A 21,591-nucleotide genomic window follows, 5' to 3' on the forward strand; every position below is an offset into this window, starting at 1 on the left:
AAAGAGCTCTAGTTTTGTGTGTGTGTGTGTGTGTGTGTGTGTGTGTGTGTGTGTTTTGTTTTAATTAGCATAAGCATAAGAAGCTCTAGGTCAGACCAGTGAAGATTGACACTTGGAACAAAAACTTAAAATTCTTAAGAAAGTTGCCTGGGGCACTGAAGGGTTAAGTGACTTTCCCAGAATCCCAAGTATAGGCCAGAATGCCTACCCCAGTTCTCAAATGCACTATGTCTGGCCTCTAGGCTTATTCTCAGCAAACAGTCATTCTCCAGGCCTATACTGGGGGAGCCTTTCTAATTCAGAAGAGGTTGTATTCTTCTAACACTGGCCTTAAGAACCCAGGATCACCTTTAATAAAAGAAAAATTAGATCACAAGACACTCAAGTTCAGAGGAAACAAAAATTCAAGAAAGGAGTCAGTAGTAAAAACCTATGGTTCCAAATGTCAATATACAAGTGCCCAAAGTTCATTAAAACAAGCAGGGATTAACCTTAAATACAAGAAGGGTAACTTGATCTCAAAGATGAGATTAGAGATTTGGTGGGATGAAACACATGATTGGAACCTGATGCTTTATGATACTGGATAATACCTTTATTTAAAAAGAAGACAGACAAGGGAGGAGAGTATTGTACATTAAGAAGGCATATTCAAATGAAATCAATTCAAAGAAAGTTGAACTTAGCTTAAATACAATGACCAATCTGAGTCCCTGGAGATGGGCTGAAACACATTTTTCTCCTCTAGGCTGAGAAGGGGGACAATGGCTACAGAAAATCGCATAGGAGTTCAGCCAGGTTCCCTGTGTTGGTTGATTCTGCTTGATGTTTTCTTTGTTACAAGACAGGGTTCTATTAGCAGGAGAATTACTGTGGTGTAAAAAACAAAAGTGAAGTTTAAAAGTATCAAGGACCATGGGACCAGCAAGAGGTTGTTAGACTACTTATTGAGGATACTGTAGAAGCGACCCTTTATCAAGAATGAGTTGGACTAGTAGATGATCTCCAAGAGACTGGGATTATTGGTTTAGTCAGTCTAAGGTGGTGTAACACAGAATGACATCTTTCTTACTGAGCAAGTTTTTAAACTGCAGAATCTATATCAAGGTGGTATTCCCTAAGAGATATGATTAGGAGAGATATTCAAAGAACAAAATAATCAAGAAAACAGGAGGGGAGAATCATGAGGAAGAACATTAAAGTGATGATCAATAAAGGGAGAAATAGAAGCAATTTTGTCACTGTATTCCTGCCTACCAGTAGAGAGAGAGAGGAAACAGATGAGAAGCATTCAAGAAACAGAACACAAGCCTGACACAGGACAATGATAGTTACTAATAAGAAATTCTAATTATCTATAGATGTGCTGTAGTTTCCTGCCAAAAGTTGCACCCCAATAACGTTATTGACCTACCTTAGCGATAGTATTCTTCTCCACTGCTAGGTGGCACAGTGGATAGAGTATGGGCCACTGAGTTCAAATGCAACCTCAGACACTTTCTTGCTGTGTAACTTTGATAAGTCACTTGAACCTCTGTTAGCCTAAATTTCCTCAAGTATAAAATGGGGATAGTAAGAGCACCTTACCTTGCAGGGTTGTTTTGATTGTGAAATGAGATATATGCAAAGCGCTTAGCATAAAGCCTGATACATAATAGTCACTTGATAAATGCTTATTCCTTTCCTGCCCTTTGTTACCATAAGGTAGAAAAATCATGAAGAGGAGATTCTATTCTGGATCTAACACTCAATAACAGAAAGGAACTGGTTGCTTAGGTGGAAATTATGAGAACCTTGGTGGGAGAAGTACCAAAGTATTTAAAGAAAGGAAAAGACACATTCTATAGACTAAAAGTCTCCAGGGGAAATTGGCACAGGAGGGACGGAAAACTCTCAAGAACAAAATTCTGATAAATATAAAGGATCAAGGTACAGTGCTATAAGAATATGGTCTGGACAGTTATACAGCTAGAAAAGCTACAAACAATAAACAGGTGCTGGGGAAGAAGAGAATTAAAGAAGGGGTCAAAATGCTGCTCAGAGTGGACAGCAATAATCTCAAAGCTGTGCAATTCTTATTTTGTATCTGTTTTCTCTGCACAGAAAAATGGCCTTTGGAAGGGAAAGAACAGAACAAACATGGCTAACGTTGAGGAGTAAGTGTTCAGGATATACATGGAAGAGAACACCTAGCAGGCCCTAGTGAATTCAGTTATCTATCTCAGATGAGCTGGTAGAAGCGATTACTAAACCAAGAAAGAGTAACAGAGTAACAGAGAACAGCAAAGACAGCATCATGAGTGGGAAAGTTCAAGTGTCCTGATATCCAAAGAAAAGGAAGAGAACAGTCTGCAAGCTATAGACCAATGAGCCTGACTTCAATTCACAGGAATATTCTGGAAGGTGCTCAAGAGAACATTAGTGAACATCTAGAAAAGGAACAGATCTTCAAAGGAACCAGGATTGTGTGATCAAGCACAAGTCACTACAGGACCCCCAGCCCCAACCAGCCACATAAGAGACATGTGGGGCCCAACTTCTAAAAGAGGTGCTGAGACCTTCTATGGTGAAAGAATGTGTCCACACTGGATTCAAGAATCAGCAACTGATAAGATGACAAGCTTTTCTTCACAGTTTCTTATAAGCAAGTATTAGAAATAAATGAAAAGATATAAGATTTGGCTGATGTGAAAACAGTAGTAGCAAGCAGTGAAGAAGTAAATATGGCTACTCAATGTTTCTGAGACTCTGACAACTACACTTAAGGTTTTTATGAATGACAGATTGTTCTGTGCTGTAGCTGCATTGGGTTATTTCTTCTATCTTGATCCTTTGAAGAACAGGACAAGGAACTGACTGAAAATGTGAATTTTTTTCTTCGATTATATTCTAGGTCTGTAATTCAACAACAACAAAAAACCATTTATATGTGTCTTGTTAAAATAAAGATTGGTTGACAGTTTGGTTAAGTGGACTGCCAGGTAGAGGGTCTTTAATTGCTAATCCTTGGATTTGCATTTGTGCTGCTAGCATTTCTATTTGCTGTATCCTTTCAACTGACCCAAATTTTATACAAAACATACTTAGCTCTCCCAAAGACATTTACTAGCATACACAATGCTAATTAAAATGGGAAAGATTGAGTTGTCTAAATCTATTAATTCTATTTTGCTCATAGGAGCAAGTCCTAGGCATATAATGCCCACAATAAATATTAAATTGATTTTGATGGTGACATATTTTTCAGCTAGACTTGCAAGGGGAAAAAAATATGGCATAATGAAAAAAAGCACTAGATAAGAAATCAGGACAACTAGGTTTTGATCCCCTTTTTGTTACTAACTAGCAAACACTAGCAAAGTCACGGGATTTCCCTAGCCCTAAATTTGTTTGTTTAAACCTCAGCTGAACTCTAAGGTATATTTTTGAACGTTTTTATTCAGAACTAAACAAATACCAAGCAAAATGAGCATTTTGAGATAGAGTAGAACAAAAAACGAGGATTCTTATCCGCGATTCCTTCTGGTGAAGTATATTTTGCAGTTTTTAAAAATTCTTTGGTTTCTTCTATATTTCATCTTATACTTGGGTATTCTGTTTTGCTAATTTAAAAGTACTACCTTGTATTTGTCTTCGGTGAGCTTCATTCTGTTCGTTATATTGCATTTGGTGTGAGTGTTTGATATAATCTTGATAAGCTATTGAATAGAAAACAAAATAAAAAAAAGATATATCGAACTAATTTTATTTGCTTTTTTGAAAAGATCACTAATCTGGTTGATCGTGGGAATGCTGTAGTTTTCCTAGGTTTGATTTTATGATGTTGTTATTGCAAAAATAGTTTTATTGGCTCTACTCACTTCATGCTATCATTTCATATAAATCTTCCCAAGTTTCTCTCAAACTATTCTTTACACAATATCTCAAAATATATTGATATTCTACCATATCCATATGCCACGGTTTATTCAGCTGTTTGCAAACTGATGGGCACCATCTTTTAACTACTGAAAAAGAGGCCATAAACACTTTTGTATATATGGCTCCTTTGTATAGATAAGTCCTTTTCCTTTTTCTTTGAGCTATTTGAGGAAGAAGCAACAAATATTTATTAAGTGCATACACTGCGTTATATACTGTGCTAAGCACTGGGGATACAAAAGCCAAAACACTGTCCTGCTCTCTAGAAGTTCACAGTCTTATGAGGGAGACAACATGCAAACAACTACACACAAACAAAACATACAAAGAGTGAATTAGAGGTGATCTCAGAAGGAAGGTGCTAGTATTAAAGGGGGACTAGGAAAAGCTTCTTGCAGAAGATGTGATTTTAGCCAAGACTTGAAATGGAGAGGCCAATTCACAGCTCTACTTCAAACAAGTATCATCTTCTTTTTTCATCATCTTTGCCAATTATGTGGATACCAGGTAGAACCTCAGAGTTGCTTGGGGAATGGCTGAACAAGCTGTGGTATATCAAGGTAATAGAATACTATTGTGCTATAAGAAATGGGGATGATACGGACTTCATAACAACCTGGAAAAACCTACACGACATAATGCTGAGTGAGCGGAGCAGAGCCAGGACAACATTATACACAACCACAAATACATGGATTCTGTGAGGACCAACCCTGACAGACTTCGCTCTTCTCAGCAACACAAGGTACAAAGACAACTCCAAAGGACTCACGATGGAGAATGCTATCCACATCCAGAGAAAGAACTACGAAGTATGAATGCAGATTGAGGCACACTTCATGCTAGCCTTTCCCCCCCCTTTTTTTCCTTTTTCTCTCTTTTGTTTTTGTTTTTGGGTCGGTTTTTTTTTTTGGTCCGGTTTCTTCTTTCTCATGATTCATTTCATTGATCACAATTCTTCTCCATAACTTGACTAGTGTGTAAATTAATTCAATGCGAAGTTTTACGTGGAAGTTATATGGGATTCCATGCCATTTGGGGAGGGAGTGGGGGAGGGAGGGAAGAAAATCTGGAACTCAAAATTATGTAGAACCGAGTGTTGTAAACTAAAAATTTTTTTTAAAATTTTAAAAAAATTAAAAAAAAGAAAGAACCTCAGAGTTGCTTTAAACTGAATTTTCTATTTGTGATTTGGAGTATTTTTTCCTATTTCTGTTGATGCTTGAGTTTCTCCCTTTGTGAACTACCTGTTTATATGCTTTGATCATGTTACTTATTGAAGAATTATTTTTATTCTAACATAGTTGAATCAATCCCTTGTATCTTAGATAGCAGATCTTCAGCAGAAAAATATTTTCGCCTCAGCTAACAGTTTTCCCTTCTAATCTCAAAGGATTACATTTGTGCAAGAGCTTGTTATTTTATGTAATCAAAGCTGTTCATTTTGTTTTTGTGATACCTTCGATCTCTTGTTTGGTCATGGATGCTTCCTCAGAGTTAGGTGTAGGGGACAGGGAATAGTGAAGAAGAATCTATATTTATTAAGCACCTCCACATGCTGGGCACTGTGCTAAGTGCTGGGGAGGAAGGGAGGGAAAGGAATAAGTCTCTACATAGCACCTCAAGTGCCTTTTACAAATAGCTTTTTTGATCCTCACAACCTCATGAAGTAGGTGCTACTATTACCTCCATTTTACAATTGAAAAAACTGAAGCAAACAAAGAAAGAGATCATGTGACTTGCCAGGGTCAACACAGTTAGCAAATGTACGAAGCTGGATTTGTCAGGTCTTTCTGACTCCGGGTCCAGACTGTATCCATTGTGCCATCAGCTACATCCCATCTAAGTAGAAAGCCAGTCCTGTGTATGGCTTGTTTGTCTGTATCTGTTTGCATGCTGTCCCCTCCGTTAGATTGTAAGCTTCTTGAGGACAGCAACTGTCTTTTGCCTTTCTGTGTATCCCTTGTATTTAGCATAGTGCCTGGCACATAGTAGGCACCTAATAAATATTGATTGATTGATTGGTCCTCTCTCATCTTTAGTCATCTTATGCTTATCTGCTTCTTGGTTCCCTCTCCTCTGCTCCCTCTTTTAAAGAGATCTCTATTAAAAAGAAATAGAGTTACTCTAGTTGGGTATGGGTAGGATGTAGGGTCATTGTAAGGATAAAATGAGATAATATTTGTAAAGAGCTTTGTAAACCATACAGCACTATATAAATTCTAGCTAGCAGTAGTAGTACTGTTGCCTTAGGCTCTGTAGGCTAGGGTAATATAAAAAAATTAAAGTACTTTTTAGATGGAGAATTGTTAATTTATTTGAAGGAGATGCTTCTAGCCCCTTAAATTATAAAATAACCTTATAGAAGAGAAATGCTCAAAAACCTGTCTAGTGAAATGCAAAGAAAAACTGTCTTGGATATATGTGAAGGCTAAAATCCAGCAGCCAGCTAATATTATAGATTATACCTATTATTCTCTACTTAATGTTTATTTTAACAGTTACTTTTTCCATTTGAGACAGTTAGCATATCAAAATGTTGATCACTTAGCCTTTCAATGTAATAAATTATGTTTGTGCTTATGCCTTAATCCCTAAAGCTAATAACACCCCTTTGATATTAATAGTGCTCCTAATGAAGACAATTATAAAAATACAAGCCATTAAGAAGTATCATGGCAAGAACAAACTAATAACCTGCAAATTAGTTAATATCTATGTATTTACAAGCTAAGTTTCAACTAGTTCGATAATGAACTGAAACCAACTTTCTAAGTCAAATATACTCATCCTTAGAATTCATGACCTGTGAAATACACTATGAGTTACAAAAATATACACTTTTCCTCCCCATGCACCTATATAACCAGATTCCTATGGGAATTCCACTATTGATGAAGACTCCTGAAGCCTTCTTCAAAAATCAGTGTTAAACTCAGCATTTAGGATCATATTTGAAGGATGGCAGAGAGACAGAAAAGACAGGAGGGAAGTCAGAGCTAGGCCAGTAAATAGTGGAGAGAATATGGATCTAAATCTTTCCGTAACTCCTAGCACTCTTTCACAAACCTAGAACAAGGACCAGAACCAAGATCTCCCTACTCTGCTGATGTTACTATACCTTATCACCTACTTCTCTTCATAAGAAAAAAAACAAAAAATGAAGCGCGCACACAAAATATTAGCACATTGGTGAATATAACAGGACAAAATCTACCACTATTTTTGCTTTGAATTCAGACTCTACTTCTAATTTTCCTACAGCTTCTCAGTCTCTTTCATTACAGCTCATTTTCAAAGATTCAGATTCTTGTTTCTTCTAGTCACTGTCATCCTTCAGGAACTGTGAGCCGCAGGAGCACATCAGAACCTAGTTCCATAGTGGTCTTAGATTTTACATCACCTGGTGCGAAGTACAAAAAAACTACACAAGTTTTCCATGTTTTGGGCTTGCTCCAGTTCTGCAAAACTCATATGTGGCCTTCTTCCTTCCTGTTCCCTTTTGAATCTTTACTATAAACATGAGTGGACAAAACTTCCCTGTGAACCTATCAAGTTTTATTGAGCATCATCTATAGCCAAGCACAGGTTTTTATTTCACTTTGGAAGTTTCTGTTCTACATCCTCACAATGGGTTCAGAAACCTTGGGACTCCTTGCTTTATAACACTATGTAGGGACAATGTTCTATGACCATGACTCCTAAGCCTATCTTTTTAAAATTCCTTCATCTCTGTGTACTTTTCTGCTGCTCCTATACTCCAGAACCTGAGTTAACCCTGGAAGAGTAGTTCAGATTTGTAAAGTACAAGCCCAAACCAGAGGGAAGAAACTACCACATCCATATCACCAGCTTCACCAAAAGAGGGCGCTCCATCTCTCTTTTGTGTGAAGCTGCCAACAAGCAGGTTTACTCTCCATTGACAAACAAATGAAAAAAGAAACCTCAGGAAGCTACTTTTTCTCCATAAATTTAGAGTGGAACTTACAGCAAAGTACTGCCAATTAATAGCTTTTAATAGGAGGAGAAATAAAAAAAACTACTACTTATCCCACCTCTGCTTTTATATATCTATATATAGAGATATATATATATATATATACATATATGTATTTTATCTACCCTACTATGTAATAACCTTCTTGAGAGTAGGGGCTATATTTTATTTATCTTTGTATCTACCTATCTGCCTCAGTATCCAGCAAAAATATCTTACAAATAATTTGCTGACTGTAAGAATGATGGCCCCAGCTATCTAACCCCCAGACAACTGAATAAAAAACAAGAAGGCAGCCAGCCTTCTGGTTAGTGTCCCTCTTTAGCAGAGAAATCATACTTGTTGATTGATTGAAAGTTAAATGGATGGCCTCATAATAGATCCCATAAAGTCACCTAGTGATTATGCCTAATCCCTTTGCTGCTCATCATCTGGGAAGAATTATTTTCTCAAGCCACTCCTTCCTCAAGCGAGCAGTCCTCTTAATGTTCTTAATCACCCTATCAAATCCAGATAAGGCAGAAACTTACTCAGGACCTAAATTACAAGCAAGAACAAGCTGACACTCAAATAAGACCTAGAGATCATTAAGAAGATATAAAGGAAAAGTTGACTTTAGAGCCTAGAAAATAGATACTTTCAATTCCCCTTTCCCTAATTTATATTCTTTATTCCCTTCCCTGACTATACTCCAAACATGCACACCACAAAAGTTTATGTGGAAAGCCTTCTGTGTCATTTTGGTGTGCCTTTAGTGTGTATGGAATAAAGATAACCAAAAAGTCTACAGACTGCATAAGAGAAATAAAAACCACTTCCCATATCCTATTGGGAATTTCACACATCAAGTGTACAGACTTTTTCAGTTAGCTCTCCTAACAGTGGACAAGAAATACTGTGGTTTGTAATAGAAACAGCAAATCAAATCTGATTAAAAAACATGTTAGGTTAATTATACAACAGGGTTGGGAAGGAAGAGAATGACCTCACCCTATTTCAAGTGAAGATGAGCTCAGCCAGGGATAGAGGGGAGTTTGCCCAGGCTCTAAGTATCAAATCAGGGATCTGGGGAGGTCAGAAAGTCACATTTTTTGTTTTCTTTCAAAAATCCCAGGAGACTTCTGGTAAAAAAATGTCCCAGAAGACTACTGTTAACAATACTGGTCTATGAAGTCAAGAGATCTACATCCCACCCATACCCAACTGGAGTAATTCTATTTCTTTTTAATAGAGATCTCTCATCACAGAATGCCATGGTACCACATGCCCTCAGAGCTGCTACCCTTGCAGCAGGAAGATTATACATGGGCATGAACTGAGATACAACACATTCAGGTGATGAAGATTGAATACTCTCAAATTTGGCTAAAAAAGCATTAGTTTTAAAGGACCTTTAAGGGGAAAAAACAAAATCTCTTTAAAAGGGGAAGCAGAGGAGAAGGAACCAAGAAGCAGATAAGCATCAGATGAGAGAGGCCTAATCAAACAGTCAATATTTATTAAGTGCCTACTATGTGCCAGGCACTGTGTTAATCACAAAGGATATACAGAAAGGCAAAAGACAGTCCCTATCCTCGAGAAGCTTACAATCTAATGGAGGAGACAACATGCAAACAAATACAAAGCATGCTATATACAGGATAAATAGAAAATAACAGAAGGAAGGCACTAGAATTAAGAGGGTTTGGGAAAGTTTCTTTTAGAAAGTGTAAATTTGTTGATATCTGTGCCAAGTTCATAACAATAAAAAGAAAAAAAATTTAAAGAAAGAAATTAAATGGTCTGGTACAATTCTGCAGTAAACTCTGGAAGAAAAAGCAGCATAAGCATCCTACTTGGTCATACCAATGAAATATTACAATCAGAACATAGAAGTTTAATTTCATGTACCTCAGGAAACAGTAAGCAGCTCATAGACTTCACTGGGTTCCTTATATTGCACCTAGAAAACCTAGTAGAATCCGATAAAGGCCCCCTAATTCCTACCTTCCCTAAGAAGTAGACAAAAAATTCTAGTCTCCTAACAATGTATTTTCTCTTTTATTCCAAACAAAAGTTCAAGTTCAAGTTTCCCACCAAACTTTTTACATAAATTAGCCTTCTTTATGAACCTACATACTGGATTACCAAAGACTACAAGCAATATGCAAATGAGAGACTAGTAAAAGGAAGAGAGTCAAAACATAATACACTGTAAGAAACCAGTTGAGGAGGATGAAAGAACCACAATTTTCTCTTCTCTTAGTGTTGGTAAAAAACTATTCAAGCTTTCCACTGTGATTTAATAGTTCATTATAGCTACCAGTTGCTCATTTCATCCTTCTGATTCCAAGACCTATGGATATATCTACAGGAGTTGGGAAGGATTGGGGAGAGAGGAAGTAATGGGAGGGAGAACACATAGCAAATAAAAGTCTAACTTTTAACATGTTTTCTCATAAAAGCAATGACTACAAGGCAAAGAAGACTGAAATCATGTGAAGGAATCTCACTTTGATGAAATACCAAAAAAATATATTGAAAAGGGCAGAAAGGGTCTTCCTGGTAAAACCATATAGCCTTGTTGTCTCAAGGATGAAAAGAGGTAACATTTCTAAAGTACTTAGCACAGTGCCTGGCATGTGGTAGAAGCCATATAAAATTCATGATCCAAGATTTAAAACTGGAAAGGACCTTAGAGATCAGCTCATCCAATCCCCTTAGATATAGAAAGTCAAGGACAGAAAAGATAAAGAGATCTCCCTAAAAACACTAGCCTCATCAGCAGAGAGGACAAGAATTCAGTTCCAACTCCAAATCTATTGGTTTTTTTCACCATACCATGTTAATTCCCACAGAATTTTTCAGGTCTGTCAATTTTATTTTAGAATCATAGAACTCAAACTAATCATATTAATTTTTACCATGCCAATCAAACTTCCTTAGACACTAGCTAACTTACTAGATGACAAAAGGTATGGATGGATGTTTAGAAAATACTGAAGCTATGTTGCATGAAATCATGTTTTCCAGAACTGGATTTTTAAAGTTTCACCATTTAATCAAAGAAATTATTTTATTCAGAAATACTCATTCTAGCCATCTCCCTTTGGTAAGAGCTGGTATATCAATGGGAAATATCCTTAAGAACCTCACAAGTTCACGACAAGCATTATCTACAATAGGTCCTCAGTGGGTCTTACCTAACACTATGGAGCATTACATTGGAATGCATGCGCTCATTTTAATAGTCCTATGATTACCATGATGGTGAAAATTGGTGTATTTTAAGAAATCATCAAGGAAAATAGTGCCTTGTACTCTAAAGCCCCTTTCATCCAAAACCCAGCTAACTCATAGTTAATTCTTTTTTTTGGGTAATCTTCTCTGAAAAGCAAGGCAGAAAATCCTCAAAAAGAGAAGCTAAGGCAAATAGAAGCTGTAATTCCTTAATAGGACACAGGTGACGATGAGATGAATATTAGGCCAACTTTAAAATAATGTGAAGTAACAGACCACTTACATAATAGAGTTGAAGAACATCAAAAAAGCCCCCAGACAAAATTATCTCCTCAAATGCAGCCTTAAGTTCCACCATAAGTGTTTTATTCTATTGGGTAATTATTAAGCATCTCTCTTAAAACACAAATACTCTTGGAACACTAAGTTTCTTCCTCCGTAAGTAGGGACCTAAATTTTCCTGTTTTCTATCTCTTTCTATAACACTGAACTCCACAGATTTAATGACAAAGGTTTTGCTCTTGGATGCAGAAATCTTGGCCGGTAAGGTTTTCACAAAAATGCCTTCTGCCTGAAGCTGATCATTTCATCCAAGAAAGAAGGCAGTCTGATAGTTCTCATGCCTGGTGAAGGAAAACAGCTTACCTCTGAGGTTTCCGAATATCCCAGAGTCCTACTCCTTCTTTTGAGTTGGCTGTGGCTAATAACCTGGGTTCCACAGGGTTAAACATAACACTATGAAAGGCTGATGGATAGTTTGCCAGGCAGAAGGGTTCTGTAGAAGAAAAAGAATTTTGTTCAACTGGTTTATGTGCACCTTTGGGCACATGGGCAAATAAGAGAGGGTAAGTGGAGCAACATATTGCAAAGCAAATGTCCCACTGAGTGAAAATTCCAACATGGCAAATAATCTCTCAAGGGGGCACTTTAGAGTTTTTTACATCACCTGGATACACTTTTAAATGTTAATTTAAATTGTTATGTGTTGTTTCCGTAGTATGTATAATTTTAAAATAGTTTTTAAAATTTGAAACAATTACATTACACAGTTGCACATAGTGGATCCTCACCTTCAGATACTGGGGAAAAATAAAAATTACTGCTAAAGGCAAGGAAAGCTACGTAATGTGGTTAGGAAAGTTAAAGTCCTATATCAGCTGGAGAGGGCGGGGTTAGGAGAAATGTGCAAATCATTAACAGAAAGAGCCAATTGTTGTAGAAAGAACATTGGATTCAAAGTCAAAAGACCAGTTCTAGAACCCTGACAGAGCTAATGCTTACTACTCATGCGGCCTTAAGTTAAATCACTTAGCTTTGTGGGGTCTTTTTTCTCATCTGTTCAAGAAGGAATTAAACCAGATGACCTCCAAAGTCCCTTCCGGCTCTAAATCCTTTGATCCTATGACCCAAGTTATTAAATTTTTAAAACTAAAAATTTTAAACTAAATAATAATTTGGAAAAGACCCCGGAAGTTTTCCTTTCTTGTTTAGACTATTTTGCCCATCCAAAAAGCAACTCTAGTGAGGAAAAAAAGCTCACACTGAAAACACTAGAATTTAGTTTCTAGATAGAAGACAAGGAAAAAAAAATGCATTTGACACTTAATCTTGTGCTCAATCCATTCCAAATAGGCACTGTCTACGTGAAATTTGTCACCACGGAGCTCTCAAAGTAGGAGAAAAGAATCAATTTTGTACCTTGGAGAGCATGGTCTTTATGCAACCCATTAGACTTCTGTTGTTCAGCTGTCTAAAGTCATGTCCTACTCTTCATGACCCCATTGGGGTTTTCTGGCAAAGATACTTGAATAGTTTGCCATTTCCTTCTCCAGCTTATTTTACAGATGAGAAAACTGAGGCAAACAGGGGTAAGCGACTTGTATAGTATCTGAGGCTGATTTGAACTCAGGAAGACAGACTCCAGGCCTGGTGACCTTATTCACTGCACTACATAAATGGAAGAAAAACTACTTCACTGGCCACGGCTCCAGGCAGGTACAGAGCAGGCAATTCCAGAAGTGAAATTCACCCTCCGTGCCACAGCACTTGGCCTGTCCATCTCTGAAAACGTCTCAGGTTGGGTATCAGTCTGGCAACGGATACTTTTAGAGTCCACAGAGAGTAACTGGTGTTTGGAACACAGATCAATACACAGTCCTAGAGTCACATGATTTTAAAGCAGCAAGAAACCTCAGAATTCAACCCCTTCAGTTATCAGAGGAGAAAATAAAGCTCTCTGTTAGCAACCAGATTATAACAGGGAGATTAAAATGTTAGGATATTTCATCTGACAAGCACAAAATTGCAAAAAAGGAGGAAGAGAAAATGGTTGGTCAGAGATCATGGAGAAATGTTGAAAAATAGGGAGAGTTAGTAAAACAAGTTAATATGGACTTTAAGTTTCAATTACAAAAGGATGCAGTATCACAAAAAGAATGGGCTTGCTAAAGGAACTTCAGGAGAGAGATGCAGACTGGTCCACACTAATAAATTTTTGCCTCAAATTCTAGATAAAAATTATTCATTAGTAAGCAAAGATTTATGTGGCAACACATAATGGAAAGAATGCTGGATTAGGGGTCAGAGAACTTGGGCTCCAATCTTGGCTATTCCATTTACTCTCTATGTGATCCTGGGGAGTTCTCTGGGCCTCAATTTCCTTATATGTAAAAATGAAGGAGTTGAACTAAATGACCTCTGGGGCCCCTTTCAACTCTAAGTCTATGACCTATACATACCTATGTAATGTACCACAATAAAAGAAAGAACTCTCTTTTAAATTTTAAGTCTCATACAGAGTAGCTTCAGGTCTTATAGGTCTGTGTGCAAAGCAAAAAAGATTGGGAATTTGAGCCTATGGGAATGCACTGTGCCCCTGCATTCTTTACAAATAATTAAGGTTGCAGACAACTTAGAAGTCATAGTACTTACTCTGTAGGTACTATGGGCCTATACCACCTGGGCTATTAGGAGGCTATTGATTTTCTCCATTGGTATCACTAGTGCCTGTGGTAGAACTATTGTCATTTTGGTGATAGGAAGTTTTTGTATCATGCATCATCTCTGTGCTGATGATTCTCAAATATGGGGCCACAGGGCCTGGAGACAGAAAGACAAGTTCAAATCCAGACTCAGACACTTCCTAGCTGTGCAATTCTGAGCAAGTCACTTACCTCCCAGGGTTGTTGTAGGGATAAATAATGTTCATAAAATGCTTTGCAGTCCTTAACATCCTATATAAATGCTATATAAATATATACTATATAAATGCTAGCTATTGTTATCATTACTTATCCAGCACTAACATCCCTCCTAACCTCCAGTCTCACATCTCCAACTATCCAGTGAACTAGATGTCCAGAAGACATCTTAAAATCAACATATCCCATACAGAACTCATTATCTTTTCTCTCTTCCAAATTTCCATATTACTGCTGAGGATACCATCATCCTCCCAGGCCCCCAGCCTCACAACTTAGGGGACATCCTTGACTACTCATTTTCACTCACCCCTCACGTCCAATCTGCTGTCAAGTCCTACTGATTTTTACCTTCATAACATCTTTCATATTCACTCCCTTCTCTCCCAGAGAATGTCAGAACATTACCATCACTTTGGTATTCACCTTTAGCACTGAATATTGCAACATTCTTCTAGTTGGTTCCTTGCCTCAAGTCTCTCCTTACTCCAGCCCATTCTCCACTCAGTCATCAAAGTGAACTTCCTGAAGCAAGGTCTGACCATGTCTTCCTACTTCCATCCCCCATTCAATAAATTCCAGTGGCTCCAAGACCAAATAGAAAATTCTCTGTTAGAGATTCAAAGTCCTTCATAACCTGGCCTCTCCTAAACGTTTTAGTCCTTCTTTCACCCTAATTCACCCCTCTCCCATATACTCTATGATCCAATGACACAGGCCTTCTTGCTATTCCTAATTCATCTCTTCACTATATGCATTTTCACTGGCTGTCCCCCAGGCCTGGAACTCTCTCCCTCCTCATCTCTACCTCCTGGCCTCCCTGAGGGTCTAGCTGAAATCTCACCTTCTACAAGAAGCCTTTCCTGATCCCACTTAATGCTAATCCCTCCCCTCTATTCATTATCTCCAGTTTATCCTGTCTATATATCTTGTTTGTACCAGTCCTTTGCATGTTGTCTCCCCCATCAGATTGTGAGCTCCTTAAGGGCAAGGATTATCTACTGCCTTTCTTTGTATCTCTCCAGTATTCAGTATAGTACCTGGCAAAAAAGTAGGAATTTAGTAATATTTTTTTGACTTACTGACATGCTAGGTTACATGTGGCATGTATGTGGATATTTAGGAGGATGAGCAAAAAGGGGTTGGGGATGTCATTCAAGCTGACTGCTTTTCAACGTATATCCTAAGGAAATATATGTGTGTGTATATGTATATGCACATATGTACGTATGTATATGTCTGTCTGACTGTCTATCTATCTATCTATAGCTCACGCAGGCTACTCTATCTAGTTGGAACTAGAACACTAAACTCCCAGCCATCTTCTTGCCCATGCTGCTGCCATATGCACATCCATTCCTGCCGCCCCGCCCCACCCTTGCTCCCCCATACCTCACACACCCTCTGGGAAACGTAATCAAATCAGTTTCTGCAACCTGCAGTCCCCAGCCTGCCCATGGCTTCACTCACCATCCCTGTGACTTCTCAGACCAAATACTGCCCAATACTCCCTTACATGTGTTTTCTCTCCCATCAGAATGTAAGTTGCTTAAGGGCAGGGACTGTCTCAGTCTTGCATTTTTATCCCCGTCACTTAGCTCAAAAACATACTAGTTATTTGCTCTCCATGGGGAAATCTTTTGCCTTTCTGCCCTTGACATTACTCCCCTCTCTGAGGTCTACCAAGTGACAAAAATAGGGCTTTTAAAGAACTAAAGAATGTTCACCCATGGGTACTCACCTCCGTGGGGAGACTCCCGTATGTCCCAAATGAGAACCCGTCCATCATCTGATGAGCTGGCGAAAACGTTATCATTCACAGGACTCACAGAGAGGCCATACACTGCATCTTCATGAGCAAATACATCCAAGGTCTCGCTGCTGAGAGACAGAGCACAAGAAAGAGAGACACACACATACGCAGACTTCTACCCTTCTGGCATACATGTTTTGTTTGTGGGAGTAGTTACTAAAATTTAGCTATTATATGACAATTGTTGTGGCTTTTTTCCTTTGGAGGGGTCCTATTATTTCATTAGTGAGTGAATTCCCCAAAAAGAAATTCCCTCTATCAATTCAGATCTGAAACAGCTTATGTCTCAGAGGGCTGTTTAAGGTACTGAGAGGTAAAGATTTGCCCACATAGACAGCCTTAATTTCCTTTTTTTCTAAGAGGCATGTAAGTGTTATTATGACATGAGAAATGACAAACAGAAAGATTCACTTGGGAAGAACTGAATAAACTGATGTAAAGCAAAGTAAGTTGCATTGGGAGAATAGTTTACATAACCATCACAAGAATGCCAAGAACACCACTGAAAGACTCCAGAACGCTGATTAAAGATGTAACAAATGGTAGGCATGCCTGGTCCCTCTCAGGGAGGTAGTGGACAAAAGGTGCAAAATGAGGCATACATTTTCAGCCCTAGACAATGTATTGATTGGCTTTATTTGACTAGTACTTATTTGTTCAAGAGAAAGAAGGTATAGAATGACTGGAAAGTGACAGTGATGTTGCTCCAAAAAAAAAATCCTCCCCATTTTAAAAAAATATTCTTAAAAATAAAGGATACGTTTCAAGTATTTTAAAACTTTCTTAACGTGCAATAATGTTATTGTTTGCATTTCCTATTAATTGAGCAAAGTCATTCAACAGACCAAAATGACTTTTACTTTTCTGAAATCCTATAAAACAAGTGTGATTTCTAACAAGGAAAGGAGTGACAGCTTTGAAATTGTCAAATCTGATTGTGACTGAAGGTAAAAAAAAAAAAAGAATATGCTAGAAATTGATTTTTATTAAGCTTCCTCCTTCATCCTTTTAAGTTTTCTCCTAAAAATAATTTTATGGTGACTCTCAAAACAATATAAAGTCACAAAACTATACCAAGTTCCTTCTTTAGAAGAGGAGTTTTGTAGCTTTAATTTTTTTAGAGAGCATTATTTTGGCCAAGAAGAAATCTGCCTCAATGTTATAGAAGCAATCAATCACCTTCACACACAAACAACCTATTTACCTTTCAACATCATGGAGGATAACTTGTTCATCATTTCCTATAAGGAAGAAAAACAAATGGCTAATAACAAAAGTTTTCTCCATGCACATTTTAAGTTAGCACTTAATAAAAATTTCTTGTAAAAATCATCTACTTGGATCTTAAATAGAAGAGTCAACTGGAAAAGTTTTTAAAAATAAATTTGGAGGAGGGATAGGAATGCTATAGTATGTAAAAAAGGTCAACAGCAAATAAGGATGACAAAATAATGTTCTCAAAATACATAATCTAGTGAGTTAATTTTAAAAATAAAAAGAAAGTTTTATCTGTAAAATGAACTGGTTGGACTACATGACTTAATTAGGGTCCCTTACAGCTCTCATATTTTATGATTCTAAATATGTGGAAACATTAGATCCAAGTTTTTCCATTTGCAAATCCCATTTCTTCTGTCAAAAGATATGTGGGCATTTTACTAAAATAAATATATTTAGTAAATCCTTTCTGTGTATAGCTCTACTTTTGAAGAGTTAGTTAACCTGGATGTAAAAAGACACATAATAAATAATTTCCCATTCTATAATGAATGTGTGAGCAACAGTTGCCCAAAGAGGCAGAAGTCACAGCAAGTACATGGCTCAAAAGTCATCCTAGTCTCAGCTCCAGTCATGGCCTCCAGCACTGGTAGCAACCAGGGAGCAAAGATGAATCTGCTTCTCTAATTCACCGAAGAATAAGAAAGTCAGGTCAGATTGGAAATGGTTTCTATTTGCCTCTTCTGGTAAACACAAATTCACAGTATAACAGTATAACCTTTACCCAGGAGAAATACTTTAATCAGCCAGTAACTTCCTAACATGGTAAAAGGACGTTAAAAAGGTCTTCACTGAGCTGTCATCCCCCACCCCATTCAGGACCCTGGATCACAATGCCTTTCGCTTCCTCTTACCTCCAGAAAACACTTTAGTGTTCCCACTGTTGAAAGCCAGGCAGAAGATGTTAGAATGATGCTCTCCTTTCAACTGAACAGGTTTGACTCTGGAGTGGATGGCTTGTTCCATGTGCCACAGCAGAACCCTTCGGTCATCGCCTCCTTGGGGAAGAAGGCAGGGGTCTAAGGTTATGGCAAGAACATACATTATGCAAAAGAAATAGGACAAACAAAATTACACCAAATGAGTCTGCTTGGAGGTTCCTAGAGAGTATACATTTGTATGCCCAGTGCCTCTTGGTGAAATACAGAGAAAGCAGAGGTAGAAAGAGCAGATTCCATACATCTACTTTCTCCACCCTTCTCAATTCAACATATAACTGCAAAAGACCCTCATTCCCCACCCCTAGAAAAGGTTGTCCAGCTTCGAGTTTCTTCATTGGCTTCCCATTGTCAAATTCTACTTATTCGTTCAAAAGATTAAACTTGATCTTTCCTTTAAAGCATTTCTTTTCCTCCTTTATTTACATTTGGGCCTATTTCAATCTTGAAGAGGCTTAAGGAAGACTTAGTTTTTATTCTCACTTATATCCAACAAAAAATTATATATTTAAAATGAATGGGGAAAACATGACTGAAAGTCTAAACATGGTTCCCTATCCTGCAAAATTCTAAATCACACAGAAAACAAATCTAGAATGAAGGGGAATGATGTTAAAAACAATTATTATTCACATTTATTTGGCACTTTCCTCATGACAACCCCGTAGAAAAGGTATTCTAAATATCACCTTTATTTTACAGGTGAGGAATGAAGTTCCAAGAGGTTTAAGTGAGTTGCCCAATCCCACAACCACCAAGTGTCACCCCCGGGTACCTCCCCTAAGTCTATAAGAAGCATTTGCTCTTTCCACTGAACTGGCTGCCTACAAGATAGCAAAAGTTGAGATTTCCACAAGAGACTGGTCCTTAGATTCAGGACATCATGGCTCCAAACCTTTCTTCAGGCATTTACCAGTTGAGGTACCCTGGCAGTCACTTAGCCTCTCTCAGTCTCCATCTCCTCAGCTGTAAAAGGGAGATGATAACAGAACTCCTCCTACAAGGGTGTTATAAAGACCAAATGCGCACACTTATGTAAAAAGGCACATGAAGGTTAGTTATCATTATGTTTTGAAGGAGGAGGAGGCCGTGTAGAAGAGGCCGTGCTCCTGGAGATGAACAACAGCCATAACTGAGAGCATCACTCTGTTTAAACACTAAATCAAATGCAACCACTCTTGATTCAGGGAAGTTTTGCAAAAGCCTAATTTAGCACAAAGGAAAATAATTCCCAACCCAAACTCCACTGCACTGGTCTTGCCTAGCCCCCCACCACATCATCCTTCACAAGGTGATATAATTTTTCAAAGTGAGGCTCTCATAAAGTGTCCCAGGATCATGTGAAATCAACTATTATAAATACCAAACATGCTGAAGATAGCCTGGGTCAAGACTGAAATACTTAAGGCAAAAGCAATTCTTCTAGCAGGACCTGTTTAAATGCTCAACAAATGCCCGTTCACTTTAAACGCAGTAATACTACTGCTAGACTTTTACTCCAAAGAGATCAACAAGACAGGGAAAGCACTCAATATACAACAATATTTACAGCAGCTCTTTTTTTAGTGGCAAAGAATTGGAATGTACTGTAGGAAATGATGAAAGGGATGGTTGTAGTGAAACCTGGGAAGAGCTGTTTGAACTGCTGTGGAGTGAAACGAGCAGATCCAGGAGAACAGTTCCTTCTTCACATTACCTTAGAGTAGGAAGCCATATTCAATAGGAACAACTTTGGGTAGAATGCAATGAATACAACAGATGGTCTCAAAAACACAGAGCATCACCGTCTGAACCTTCTTACAAAACTTTTCCGTCAGATCCTTTAAAGCCCTGTCACTCTCTTAAAGAAGTGAAAAGCTGTTCTCCACGCTGTATTGCTTCAAATCCAGCACCCAGGGCAGTACAATTCTGCCAAAAATACGAACAAAGTTTAAAAAGGTCAAATGTAAAACAGGAAGAAGGTCAGGTATTTAAAGTCCTATTGTCCCCTGCAATTCACCTAGCAAATTGATAAATTTCATAAATTCATATTATTGTTTAAGTGGGCAGCTAGATGGGCACAGTGGATAGAGCACTGGGCCTGGAGTCAGGAAAACCTGAGTTCAAATTTGGCCTGGGACACCTCTGGGCAAGTCACTTAACCCTGTTTGCCTCAGTGCCTCATCTGTAAAATGAGCTGGAGAAGGAAATGGAAAACTACAATAGTATCTTTGCCAAGAAAACCCCAAATGGGACCATGAAGAGTTGGAAACGTGAAGCAGAAAGCTAGGAAACAATGTTTACAGCCAGTCTCTGATAAAGGCCTCATCTCTACAACGTATAGAGAACTGAGGCGAATTTCTAAGAATATAAGCCATTCTCCAGTTGATAAATGGTCAAAGGATATGAACAGACAGTTTTCAGAGGAAGAAATTAAAGCTAGCTATAATCACTATTGATCAGAGAAATGCAAACCAAAACAACTCTGAGGTACATCACACCTATCAGATTGGCTAACATGACAAAAAAGGAAAATTATAAATGTTTGAGAAGATGTGGGAATATTGGAACACTAATGCACTGTTGGTGGAGTTGTAAACTCCAACCACTCTGGAGAGCAGTCTGGAACTATGTCCTTTGACTATAAAACTATGTATACCCTTTGACCCAGCAATACCACTTCTAGGTCTGTATCCCAAAGAGATCATAAAAACAGAAAAAGGACCTGTATGTACAAAGATATTTATAGCAGCTCTTTTTGTGGTGGCCAAGAATTGGAAATTGAAGGGATGCCCATCAATTGGGGAATGGCTGAACAAGTTATAGAATATGAATGTTAATGGGATATTATTATTCTGTAAGAAATGATGAGCAGATGGACTTCAGAAAAACCTGGAAAGACTTACATGAACTGACGCTGAATGAAGTAAGCAGAACCAGGAGGGCACTGTACACAGTAACAGCAACATTGTGCGATGACCGACTTTGTCAGACTTAGCTCTTCTCAGCAATGCAAGGATCGAAGACAATTCCAAAAGACTCATGATGGAAAGTGCTATCCTCATCCAGAGAAAGAACTATGGAGTCTGAATGCAGATGGAAACATACTATTTTCTCTCTCTTTTCTTCATTTGTTTTCATTTTTTCTTTCCATGCTTTTTCCCTTTGGTTCTAATTCCTCTTATGGCTAAAGTGGAAATATGTTTAATATGAATGCATATGCATAGCCTATATCAGATCGTTGTT

The 21,591-nt window shown here is 37.9% G+C and overlaps 1 protein-coding gene across 1 annotated transcript in view; it reads right to left on the minus strand.

Annotated features, from left to right (window-relative positions):
- Positions 1-21,591, minus strand: part of DCAF5 (DDB1 and CUL4 associated factor 5) — a 124,162-nt gene that overhangs the window by 68,785 nt on the left and 33,786 nt on the right. The window contains exons 2-5 of the mRNA XM_036734893.1: positions 18,283-18,426; positions 17,355-17,391; positions 16,079-16,218; positions 11,783-11,912 (exon numbers count right to left, since the gene is read on the minus strand). Coding sequence (XP_036590788.1) covers positions 11,783-11,912; positions 16,079-16,218; positions 17,355-17,391; positions 18,283-18,426 — 451 coding nt within the window. The remainder of the gene's footprint in view (positions 1-11,782; positions 11,913-16,078; positions 16,219-17,354; positions 17,392-18,282; positions 18,427-21,591) is intronic.

This window comes from Trichosurus vulpecula, chromosome 8, assembly GCF_011100635.1.
Source record: "Trichosurus vulpecula isolate mTriVul1 chromosome 8, mTriVul1.pri, whole genome shotgun sequence".
NCBI lineage: Eukaryota > Metazoa > Chordata > Mammalia > Diprotodontia > Phalangeridae > Trichosurus > Trichosurus vulpecula.